Source organism: Asparagus officinalis, chromosome 3 (assembly GCF_001876935.1).
Source record: "Asparagus officinalis chromosome 3, Aspof.V1, whole genome shotgun sequence".
Classification (NCBI taxonomy): Eukaryota; Viridiplantae; Streptophyta; class Magnoliopsida; order Asparagales; family Asparagaceae; genus Asparagus; species Asparagus officinalis.
This window is the reverse complement of record NC_033796.1, coordinates 1,270,473-1,283,871: the sequence shown is the minus strand read 5'-3', so window position 1 is coordinate 1,283,871 and position 13,399 is coordinate 1,270,473. Positions and strand designations below refer to the sequence as shown.

Genomic DNA, 13,399 nt, shown 5'->3' with positions numbered 1-13,399 from the left:
TGTTATTAATTTGATAATTATTATGTTCAATTCCTGTGTTCAAACTTTGCGTGCCTATATGTGTTTTTTGTCCTACAGGTCGGGGAGTTGGCAGGGATAGCAGTTGGCTCTGCTGTTTGCATAACCTCCATCCTTGCGGGGTAATTTCCCTTCTTGAACTCGAAGCCCAGTGGGTGATACATAGTGATCGACAGTCTCCATATTGGCCCATGTGTTATTAATTTGATAATTATTATGTTCAATTCCTGTGTTCAAACTTTGCGTGCCTATATGTGTTTTTTGTCCTACAGGTCGGGGAGTTGGCAGGGATAGCAGTTGGCTCTGCTGTTTGCATAACCTCCATCCTTGCGGGGTAATTTCCCTTCTTGAACTCGAAGCCCAGTGGGTGATACATAGTGATCGACAGTCTCCATATTGGCCCATGAATTAATGAAGTCATATATTGGCCCATTGCAACTCAGATTAAGCCCACCTAAAATTATGTTAAATTCTGACCTCTTCTATAGCACAGTCATTTCAAGAGAATACTTGAACGAAGGGAATTAAGAGGTCAACTCTCCTTAATTACATGCTGTTGACTGTTGAGGCATAGCTGGCATGGTAAACTACTAAATGAGTGTTTCTACAAAGACCCGAAAATGGGACAGATAGGGTGGACAGGTGAGATGTCCCCCCTTAATTGCATAATGAGTTGGCCATGACCTGTCCCATTTTCGAGTCCCTAAGTCATTTTTCCTACTAAATAGGTCCACGTGATTTCATTGGATTTAATTAGTAGAATTAATCCTAGGTCTGTGTACTCAGCGATTAACGACCTTGATTTCAATGAGATCAGGGGGGAAAACAGAGAGAGGGAGAGAAAGTCGAAGCATATACGTAAACTGCTGGCCGGTGTCGTTAATTAATTATGGTAATTAATCTAAAAAGTCATCTAGTAGTATATTAAGAATTGAGCCACTGATATCAGCGTGCGTATTTGCAGGCCAATCTCTGGGGGATCGATGAACCCTGCGAGGACACTGGGCCCTGCAGTAGCAAGCAACGAGTACAGGGGGTTATGGGTGTACATTGTGGGCCCCGTAATGGGTGCGTTGATGGGCGCGTGGTCCTATAATTTCGTACGCGTAATTGATATGAAGTCAGCTGATCATCAGACTGGCCACAGGTTATCGTCTTTTAAACTCCGTCGTTCGCAGGGCATCAGCCAGGACGCAGCTAATGATCTTCATCCTAATACTGACGATTATCCCATGGAAAATCCTTAAATTAATTATATAAAGTAGCATGCACGCATATAATTAACGGGACTACATAAAACTGTACAGCTGGCTCGGTGATGTTTGTGTATATGCTGTATAAGGGTAGTGATGGGATGAGCCTTTATATTATCTGGATCTTCACCGCATTACATTACTTGAGAAGCAGTGTTAGCTAGTGTATATATAGTCATTATCATTTATAACTTTGAAATACCTTTTTTATTATTATTATATTAATGATAGGTTTGAAATGCTCGGTGCAGAAAGAATTTGACTTTAATTTTTTGGTCAATGACGAAAATATTCCGGTCACCAATTTGAAAATGTATGTACATCACAAACTCAGACGTAAAAATCAATTTTAATTAAGATAGTACCAAAACAACTCTGCCCAAATCTCATCCACCTTGTATTTATGAGGGATCGATTTACAAAGATATGTGTCTCTTCACAAAATAACATATATAGGTTTCGATACATGAACTAGCTAGACAGCTCGAGTTACAGGAATATGTATGTTAGAAATTATAATTATGATATTCCTCAACTTTCAATATTATACCTTTTAAGGTTTTGAATTGCTTTGATAACATTTTAAAATATTTTTTATTACACCAAAAATGTTGAAGTTGTTTTCCCATATTCTGACTAGTAGGGATAGTTCTAACAATTAATACTGAAAATTATAATGACGAACATATAGGAAGCTAAATAATGTGCCGCCTATATCTGTTACTGGTTAGAATTAAGCTCCAAACATGATCGATTATGCATAACCGGCCTGTTTACAAATACTGAAGTCGATCAGTAAATAATTAACAGCGTTTGCTTGAGAATATTAGTGAAGGATGCTCACTTTTTGAAGCATTTGCTAGATGCCATTCGTTATTGACCGGCAGTACATTAGGTATCATCCATGAGCGGCGCACATTATTAATTAGTTATTAATTAGTAAATAGGAGTCAAATTAAACTAATTAGATAAGCTCCGTGCATGATAAGAACCCAATCCATTAGATAAGCAGTTGCTCATGCTAGAGATTGTACGTAGGCGCTTATGTTGACAAATTTTATCACATAATTCTATGTTTTTTTCTAGATATATAATCGATCTGGTCTCTAACTTTATCGTCAGAACTTGTACAGACTCTAATCTATAGTAATCTGATGTATGATCTGAGATCATGGCCGGCCCGTGTAAGACTGTTTGGGGGGGGAATTATGACTTGTTTAATATTTGGGAACGAGGTTGGTTTAGGCGTCTTCAATAAATTAACTCGAAATCTGACGAGATAAGATAATTAAATTGTTTAGTCTTATTTTTTTCTTCTTCTTTTAATTAAAGCCAAAATTGAGGTATTAGTGTCTGCATATATATATTACACGAAAAAGAGAATGTAGTACGTACTCATCTGAGAAACATGATTCAGTTAAATTTTATTCTAATAATTAATCCACAAATATAAATACATAACAGATTCAACAAACAAATACCCGATATAAAAGATAACTGTGCCTAGTTTGTTGTTGGCGTAAAAGAAATCAGTTCAATTGTTGAATTTTAGTTCAAACAATTGGGAATGGCATTAATTAAACAAACTCATGCAATGATTCAGTATGGCCCTGTCCTAAATCATAATTAGCTGGCCTCTTTTCATTGTACTTTGCGATGATCGATGGTACCTACGTGCTCTCTTACTACTATCATAGACCCCTCATTCTGGTTTATTTTGTGTTAGTAAAAAAACTCCGTCTGTGGTTCTTATCTGGTTTCATTATGAACTTGTTGCATCCTTAAATGATATAGTACGAGTTCGGAAAATCTTTTCATGGTTAATATTAACCTTACTTCTTTTCAAATATTACATTGTTATCCTAATCTATTCTAATTATCATATCTTTTTTGAATTGATAATTAAATGATTTATATTATTCATAATGAGACTTAACATGTTGTTGGATAAAGGAGCTATGTTTGATATAATTCAAATCTTTTACTTATTTTAGTTCACAGAAAAATCTAAAAAATATATGTGAGCCAACACCTAAAAGTTTTTTTTTTGACTTTGTAAAAAATATCCTCCAAGCTTTTTAAATTGCAAAAACACCACTACAAATTCAAAATTTTATTAAAATATCTTAAAAATTGTAAATTTTACTTATTTCAATTCATTGAGAAATCTAAAAAACATATGCTGGCTAAAAACTAAAAGTCTTTGACTTTAGAGAAAGTATCTGTAAGTTTTAAAAAATATGAGAACACCCCTAAAAATTTAAAATTTATAAAAACGCCTTAAAAATTTTAAACTTATAAGCATACTAAAAACCTACAAATAACATAAACAACCCCCAAAAATTTATGAAATTTGTAATAAACATCCTAAATTTTTTACAAATTGTAAAATAAAACCCTCAAAGTTATAAAATTTACAAAAACACTGATAATTTCCAACCTAACAATGCATTGAAAATATATGAGTTATAAATTTCCTCTACATAATTTATAATTTATAGAAAACACCCTTAAAGTCCTTAAAGTTTTAAAAATTACAAACAAACACTCAAAATTTAAATTTTACAAAAAACACTTAAAGAATTGTAAACTTATTAGTAAATTAAAAACATACGAATTATAAATAGACACAAATAATTTACAATTTGTAAAAAAGACCTATAAGTTTAAAAAATTACAAAAAAACCCTAATATTCATAAATTACAAAAAAAAAACCTAATATTCATAAATTACAAAAAAACACCATGAAAGTTTCTAACATATAGAAACTAAAATGAATAAACAAAATTACTAACGACCCCTAAAATTTGAAAATTCTTAAAAAATATCATACTCTTTTGAAAAGTATAGATTTAGAAAAAACTTTTCATGGTCAATATTACTTATAACTTTTTTAAAAAGAACATAAATAATTAAAAATCAATTAAATTAAAATTTATAAAAAATACCCTTAAAGTTTAGGATATTATAAATTACCCCTCCAAAGATTTAAATTTTTTCAATGATTTTTTGTAGCTCCTTGATTTTAATGTAATGTTTAACAGTTTTGTATGTTTATAAATTACAAAATTTTAGTGTGTTTTTTTAAAATTTTTGAGGCTGTTTCTTTTGTGGTTTTTTAACTTTTCATTGTGTTTTTAGTGTAATACATAGATACGTCAATTGATGATGATATTGAAGAGTAAATAGTTCTTAAGATGTATTAGGCCATAGTTAAATGTGCACATCACTATTCCTAGACAATATAGTCTATATATGCAAAAAAAAATTAACAACCTATATATAGTGGTTAAAAGGATTTTGACTTTAGTATATTATTTTTTATAAATTATATTTAATGTGAACCCACCATATAATTTTGACTGTGATCATCATAATTTTAGTACGTGATTGATTGACTATATAGGTATATAAATCATAACTTACTTTACTTTCTGACATGAACTAATATTTAGTGCTTAATAATTTAAATTATTATTTTTTAAATTTAATATAAATAGGAGATCTAATAACATTTATTTATTTACCTACAGAATAATATAATCTTAATTTCTATTTTTTTACTTGTGATTTATTCCATAGTTACGCGTATCAAATTAGTAACTAAAATAATAATTATTTATGCTTAAATTAGGATGATTAGTTGGTCACTCACTATGGAAATTTTATGAAGATATATACCTTATTTTCTATAGCTATCTGCACTGCCAGTGTATATTTTATAAATTAGCTGTTAATTTGACATATTAAATTACTTTTCCTTTGTAAAAATTCTTCTTCGACTTTTGGATTGTGTAATCACTATTCTAGCATAGAAAGGACCTTACTCTAAATAGCTTCAAGCTAATTTTTGAGTTGCACTGAAGTATATACTATTGTTAATATGTGTATATATTTTTTAAGAAAATCATGTCAATACTTTTTAAACAGAAGAGAATATTCTAACCTGTGATATTATAAAAACTCAATATAGCCAATTGAGTGATTAGCAAAAGAGGAATTACATTAGAAAAGTGTGAATAATAAGATAAAGTGGAAAGATAATAGCATTACCAATAATATTACCAATAGCAAGCTACAATGTAAAGTTAACCTATTTTGTGGAGCCCAACTACTAGATATAAGCATAGAGGTTTCCATATATATACACCTTATAATTTATTAAAAAGGGTCATATAATCTTATATAATAAAATTAATTTAATATTGAATAGTAATATCATTGTAAATGAGCAATTAAAGAGATGTTAGGGACTAATATGTATGTATTTAAGATTTCAGGACGAATGTCTTAATAACCTAATTATATAAGCATGTCTGCTTTGTCACCTATTCTGTTCACTTTTCTCCTCGCTCATTCTCTACCAATTTCGATGTCATGTTCGAAGAGAAATAGAATTCATGTCGGCGAGGTCTTCTCTCCCTCTATCCCTCGATCTCATATTTTTTAAAATTTCTTGGATCCATTTCATGCATCATTCTGTGAAGTGCCTTGTTAGATTCAATTTAAATATACTTTTATTTTAATTATTATTTTTTCTTATTTATGGTTCAATTAATCACCAGATTGTTTACGTCTTTTTGTCCATTTCATATTTTGAATTAATAGTTTATTTTAGAGAATTTTTAAAAAGATTACTTTATAAAAATATTAGCAAAATCGATTGTTTTACATAATAATTAACAAGATTGACCTCTTTTTTGCCACATCATCATGACCGGCAAAAAAGAAGTTGATTTTGTAAAAAATCATCTTTAAAATACACGGGACTAATAGTCCCGTGTAATTAGCGAACATTAATTACAAAAGTAATTAAAGTTAGAAAATACACAGGACTACCACTCTTGCGTATTTTGCAGTCAGACCAGAAAATACACAGGACTATTGTATATATCCTATATACAATACAATTGCCCCAAGCAAGTGAGTTATAATAGCATTTTTTTTATATTTAGAACACATAGCGAAATATATCATAATATCCCTGTTTTAATTTCACAAAAAAACAATTCTTCATATTTTTAATTTTACTTCTATGGTACAAAAAATGAGCTATAAAATTGAATAAAAATATTAGATAATGTAAATATGAGTGGAACCATAACTAAAGTTAATGTGAATATGAGTCAAATCACAACTAAAAGTTTAAAGGACATATTGCAAGTAAATTCATATATAAATTTTTTTTACCAATTGAATGATCATCCATCTTTTGAAGACTTCAAGATACTAATAAACAAAGATGTTGTAGTAGATCAATATGTTTATAACTCATAAATAGTAGATCATGTGGCGGCAGTCTGGGTTGAAGGAAACAATGACAATATTTCATTTGAAAGAGAGATTATATATTGAGTTGATGATCAATCCCGCAAAAAACTTTATTTTATTTTTTATTTTTATTCTATTTTTATCAATTTGCATGATCATGATATTCTACCACGTGCATCGCACATGCATCTTAACTAGTATGTGTGTGTGTGTTTGTTTGTGTGTGTATGTATATGTGTGTGTACACACGCGCGCACACACACATATATATGTATGTATGTATGTGTGTGTATAATCCTCTATTTAATTAATCGAAAAAAAGGGGCCCTTTTTTTTGGGAGCTTGATTACCCATAGAGGTGACAATTGCGACCGCCAAGTCCCCTAGGGCCAAACAAACAGAAATACACTGATTGGTTCCATCTCCCATTAAGAGCGATGGTCCTGAAAAATAGACGTAAATCTAAATTCTCACCTACTCATCATATGTTTTTAATCAAAACCTCCCTCTGGATATCAAAAATTAGAGAAGTAGGTAATGTCTTGTAAATTGGTCAATCCCACTTAATTCCGGAAAAAAGAAAACTTAATTTTTATATACATGCAGCACGTTCAAAAAATATTGGATTGACGTAGCTAGGTACGGGTAACCAGCTTGATTTTGATTGGCTAGTTATTTGAAAGGAGAATTGAACTGCTTTCTCCTACTAATTTCATCGTGGGGAGTTTGCCACGTGCTTCAAAATCTGTGGATCGATCCAAGCAAGAGTACTAGTTTTGAGTCACAAACCAATCAGCTAGCTAGCTAGGTCACACTAATTAATAATCTTCTTCTTGCGTATGCAGCGTTACTAGCCTAAATATAAGGAGAAGAAGCAGCACACCACATAGAATAATTAGATCCAACAAGCTAATTGATCAGACCCAATTGAAGAGTGTTAGTACGGAGTTGATGAAGCGAGATATTAATTAACATATATGGCTTCAAACTCTACGAGACCTGCAGAAGATCACTCATTAGATATCAGTGAGATCTCAACTGATCAAAACCCCCCAAAAACTCTCAATCAGCTTCGAGATCGACTACCTCCGTGTATCCTCAGAAAGGTAATTAAGCAGCTAGCACAAGTGCTTGATTGATTAATTAGCTGCAGGCCAGCGTATATATGTTCATACGTACGTGTTTGCAGGTGATGGCAGAGCTGATAGCCACGTTCATGGTAGTGTTCGTTGGCAGCGGGTCTGGCGCCCTTTACCGGAGTGATGAGCACGAAGTATCGCAGCTTGGAGCGTCAATTGCCGGCGGCCTCACCGTGACCACGATGATATACGCAGTGGGTCACATCTCCGGTGCTCACATGAACCCCTCCCTGACGCTGGCCTTTGCAGTCACCAGACATTTCCCTTGGATACAGGTCAGGCCTTCCCAAATATTTTGTTACCGCACGTACAAATTAATGCTGATTGATACGTGCAACCTGCTGTTATTACATACATATATGTATATGTGATAATATGATTTTTAAAAAAAAAATGGGGTAAAAGATCATATGGCTCAGTTGTTCGTTTGCAGGTTCCCTTCTACATGTCAGCCCAATTTACAGGGGCTATGATTGCCTCCTTCACCCTGCACAAGGTGCTTCCGCCATTGCACGATCTTGGTACAACAACGCCCTCCGGGACCGCATATCAGGCTCTGGTTATGGAGATTATCGCCACCTTCACCTTGATGTTTGTCACCTCTGCGGTTGCCACTGATACCAGAGCTGTGAGCACCTAATCTGAAATTAATGATTATTAGTTTTGCTAAAAGAAGTAGAAAAAAAAAAAGATAACAGTTGATCTTGTTGATTTCAATTGAAATTGAAGATTTTTGTTGGTTTGACTTATGTATGTATGTATGCATGTGCTCATCTATGCACGTACAGGTGGGAGAATTGGCAGGGCTAGCAGTTGGATCTTCCGTTTGCATAGGCGCCATCCTTGCTGGGTAATTTATTTAATTAATTAACATTCACTTACTGCTCGCTACAACACTTGTGAGAACTTATTATTAGTCTTTATAGACCATCACTTTTTATCTTGTATTAAAATTAACATAGAATTCAGGAAAATCTAAGGGTGTGTTTGACTACTCTTCGCTAATTGGGTTAATATCTTAACTAGATTAGTTTTGATCCAAGTAGGAAGTTGTAGGCGTCAAAAATTACCTATAGATTCTCGCACGCAACTCGAGACGAAGAAAATGTGATGAACGTCATTATCCAAGTCAAAGAGGATTATCCGATGCCGTAAAGAAGCAAACAAACGCACGAAACGAGTCGGCAAAGCGTACGAGTCAACAAAACGCGCGAAACGGCGAAACGATGAAGAAACAACACAACCAAAGTTGTTTTTCGCACTCAGAGTGTGAAACACATAGTATTGTTTCGCACCCAAGGTGTTTCGCACACATGTACGAAACACCCAAGGGTGTTTCGCACCATAGCCTGTGTCATCTTCTTTAAGTGCTCAGATGTACAATCTCTCCCTAGGCTTTACTATCGATGTCACTCTTCTTGGAATCGATCCCGTCTCTCACCACACACTCCTCTCGGTGTACAAGTGTATTACAAAGTGATCTCACGATAAGAACAATAACAAATGGTTAGTTCTCTACAATAGATGAGAACACAATGTAAGCTCACACTCTAAGAAACACAATCTCACAACCCCAAATATATTATGTATAAAATACTAAAAGCTCAATAGGTTGTGTGTGAAAATAAAGAGTAAAATAACATATAAACTCAATTTAATCTAGCAAAAATAAATATGACAAATTAAGCATAAACAAGCTAGAAAATGAGTTTAAGAAAACTTCTTTAAAACAAGAGTGCAGCGATGTAGATTGAAGCCCAAACAAGAATGGATAATCTCCTATATATATATATATAAACAATAAAATAAACAAAATCTGGAAACTAGCCGTTACCGTGCAACGGCTCTATTGTCAGTGGACTTATGACAGACATGAGTCAACTGATGTCTACATGAGTTGACTCATTGGATTATCAGTCGACTCAGCAGATGAATATATATATATATATAAACAATAAAATAAACAAAATCTGGAAACTAGCCGTTACCGTGCAACGGCTCTATTGTCAGTGGACTTATGACAGACATGAGTCAACTGATGTCTACATGAGTTGACTCATTGGATTATCAGTCGACTCAGCAGATGAAAACAACTAACTATAAAACACTTCATCAGTCGACTTACCACTATAGTGAGTCGACTGATATCTGCATGGGTCGACTCATTGAAGTATCAGTCGACTCAGCAGAAGAAAAACATCATCTGCGCAACACTTCATGAGTCGACTCAACACTGCAGCGAGTCGACTCAAAACATGCACAGAGCCTGTTTTGAACAGTAAAACCCAACTTTAAACCCTCTTTAAAATATCAAATAAATTCTAAAAATATAAAACTTTGTAAAATGAATATAAATATGATAATAAACATGTTACAAATAGAATTTTTGGAATTACATTTCCCAAATGTAAAAAATCATCATTTTATAAAATAGTCCAAAACATGAAAACTCAATACACTTCAAATTTATCAAACAAACTTGTATATTCATTTTGAATGGATTAATGGACTTAGAAAAATATATAAAATGGTGCAAATAAGTCTTTAATCCATAAACACATACTTTTGTAAATAAACATAATTTCATTGATTTGTTAAAGCTTGATATTGATGAAATCATTGTAAGCATGTATAAACATGAAACAATTTGTGTAAATATAACTATATCCATTTGTTTTATATTTATATGGCTAAACACATTATTTCAAAACAAAATCGATAAATAGAAAACTAGTATATATGTTTATGTATATAACTATTAGTTTCATATTTATACCTCATAAACTTTGAAAATCAAAACAATGAAAATGAAAGGAATGTGTGTGTATAGTATGAGCTCTAAGTATCAACACATAAAGTATAAACACCTAAACTAAATATACCCAAGCAATCTTGATCTTCAATTGATCTCGTCTTGGTAAACTTTGCAGATGAAGCTTGATCTTGGATCTTGACTTGAAATGTATTGTTTCACTCAACTATTCCTTCCATCCTCCAATGGATATGATCGTGAATGCTCGATTCCATCCAACCTCCAACTTCGTTGTTTGTCTAGAATACCTAATAACAAACACAAATACTAGATAAACGATGTTAGGGATTGTTTGTAAATCATCAAAACAATATTAGAGATATAGGCTCATAAACATGAGACCTAACACTCGAGAAGAGTATCTATCTCACTTCAATAAGATATTTAATTACTTCAGTTCTTGTTTCCTTTGTGAAACGAGATCAACCGGATCTGATACTCGGTGGTCCACGGATCAAAGAGTCCTTGTCACAGGCAAAGATCATACGCAAGCAGCGATCAATAAACGATCCTATGTGTGTTTCTAGGAGATCTCATTTGTTTGTTTTCGTTGTAACGAGAAATTTTATAAAAAGATTAACTCTCTTGAATCTGTAATTGATAAACAATTGTAATGGATTCAGCAATGAAAACGATTTCCAACACAAACAGAAGTAGTTCAATCCTAACCCATATAAGAGCCTCAATTTAAACTAAGAAAACCAAGTTTGGAGTTGGTTCACTTTTATCCAAACAATACTTCAATCCATTAACTAGGTTAGCTCCACTAACTTGGGTAGTAGGGGGGTTGGCAAACATTTGGCAACTTGACACTAATCTAGTTACGGTCTTGATCGGGCTAGGATTGAACCAAGTTTGAGATAGTCCAAAAATAATCTAGATAAGAGCCCTTCTTTTAGAGCTTAAAAGAACTAGTCTAACCTTGTACAAGTTTTTGCCAAACATATTTTAGGCTATTATCTAAGTTAGTGGACTTATCCAAGTTAGTGGTTGAGTTTACAAACAAGCCTTGATGATCAAGAATTGACCTTGTGTCGGAGAGCATTTCCATGGATGCAAACTGTATTTTAGAAGGTTACAATAATCCGAGGTTAAAGTTAGTAAGCAATTTAGCCGTTATGGAAAGGCCCACTGGATCCTTACCGTGGGCTTTGGAGGATTGGTTCAGCTCAAACTTATTTGTAGAAATAATCTAAATGAAAATACGGCTAGAGTACCGGCGACTTATACTAACTCTGTTGTCCGCATAAATTCCTGATAACCAAAATATTCCAAATATAATCATTATTTAAAACAAATCATCATGCAATACCTTTTTTTTATTTCCTTCCCTTTTCCTTTCTTTTATTTGTGTACTTACCTTTCCTTTTTCTTTTTCTGTTTTGGAGAAAAGATTTGGGCATAATTTATTTATAGTGAAGAGCATGCAATATAATTGTCAATATTAATTGATCATACTTATAATTCATGTCTAAGTGGGAAAAAAAGGAAAAAGAACAACATTTTTCGTGGGTGGTTAAACGATATAAAATTTTTATTTCCAATTCACAAATATGTTTTTCTATCAAATGTGCATACTAATAAGTGTAAAACTGTTATATGTGTCTAAATACAAACGTCAAGTCATGATAAAACATCTCTGATTAAAATGATTGCAGAAGCACTTGATCACACTATTGTGATTGAGAACTACCTAGTTTATATCTCATGTGATTTTCTAATATATCAAGAATAAATTTAGTCTTGGCGTGGATGCAACTAAAACTTGCAGGCCCATATCTGGGGGATCAATGAACCCTGCGAGGACGTTAGGACCCGCGGTAGTAAGCAGCAACTACAGGGAAATATGGGTGTACATGGTGGGCCCCGTGGTGGGTGCTCTGATGGGTGCATGGTCCTATAATTTCATACGGGCGACGGATAAGGCGCCGCCTCTGAGCGCCGAGAGGCAGTCTTCGTTCAAACTTCAACGTCTGCAGAGCATGAGGCAGCTGCAGGAGGATCACGCATCTGCTCGTAACAGAGGTAGTGATCCGATGGAAACTCTATAATGCTGTGTTTGGGAGCTCAGCTCACTAAGGGAAGAAAAGAAAATATAACGAAAGGAATTAAATGTACTTGTCAATTTTCCCCTCTCCTCCTTTGCCCCTCAATATAGGGTGTAAAACTTTAGTGTAAAATTTCTCCTCATTTCCCTCCTTTACCCTCCCAATAAAATTCCCAAACAATATTAAACTCAAATTTTCCGTCCCCTTTCCTTCTCTACGGCCTCCATCCAAACACAGCATAAGGGGTATCAGGTTAGTTAAGAAGACTGTATATATAGATATGCAGGAGCTTTAATTGTGATGTTTTGTATAGGTGATCTTGATACTCGTCGAGTACTTAGTTTTGTACTTGCGTGCGTGGACGTATATGGTCTAGCTAGTTTATTCATATTAAAGTTTAGTCGTGAGTATACACGATATAGCGAAAATGTATGTACAACGAGATGGAACTGAGACTCGGATCATATGGTTTTGACCTCATGATTCTCATAATGTATAACATTTTTGTGCATGTCTGAATTGAATCCATTTAGATTAGCCTACCGCATCAATGATTCATGGGCTTTTGCAACCCAACATCTCCTCTTATTAGTCATTCAGTAGATAAATACCTCTGGCTCGTGAATGATGAATCATTACAATTAATTAATACAATACCATGTTGGGAGTTCATGTATGACTGTATACAATGCCATGTTAGAAAGAACTAAAAAAACATACATAAAAACTTGGATTTTTTAAATTATCAATGTATATATTTAAAATCCATTTAATGCCGTCAAAAAAATTACTGAAGTTGCTTTAAAATTTATATAGTTCACAACAAATTCGGTAGCACAAACCTAAAACTACATAAC

At 33.3% G+C, this 13,399-nt stretch overlaps 2 protein-coding genes across 2 annotated transcripts in view; both read left to right on the top strand.

Annotated features, from left to right (window-relative positions):
- The window catches only part of LOC109832474 (aquaporin NIP2-1-like), a 4,513-nt gene extending 3,248 nt beyond the window's left edge, over positions 1-1,265 (top strand). The window contains exons 3-4 of the mRNA XM_020399828.1: positions 79-140; positions 983-1,265. Coding sequence (XP_020255417.1) covers positions 79-140; positions 983-1,265 — 345 coding nt within the window. The remainder of the gene's footprint in view (positions 1-78; positions 141-982) is intronic.
- LOC109832589 (aquaporin NIP2-1-like) lies at positions 7,435-13,071 on the top strand. Its single transcript, XM_020399951.1, has 5 exons — positions 7,435-7,649; positions 7,733-7,957; positions 8,116-8,310; positions 8,471-8,532; positions 12,266-13,071. The coding sequence occupies exons 1-5, from the start codon at positions 7,521-7,523 to the stop codon at positions 12,543-12,545; spliced, it is 891 nt and encodes a 296-aa protein (XP_020255540.1). The 5' UTR covers positions 7,435-7,520; the 3' UTR covers positions 12,546-13,071.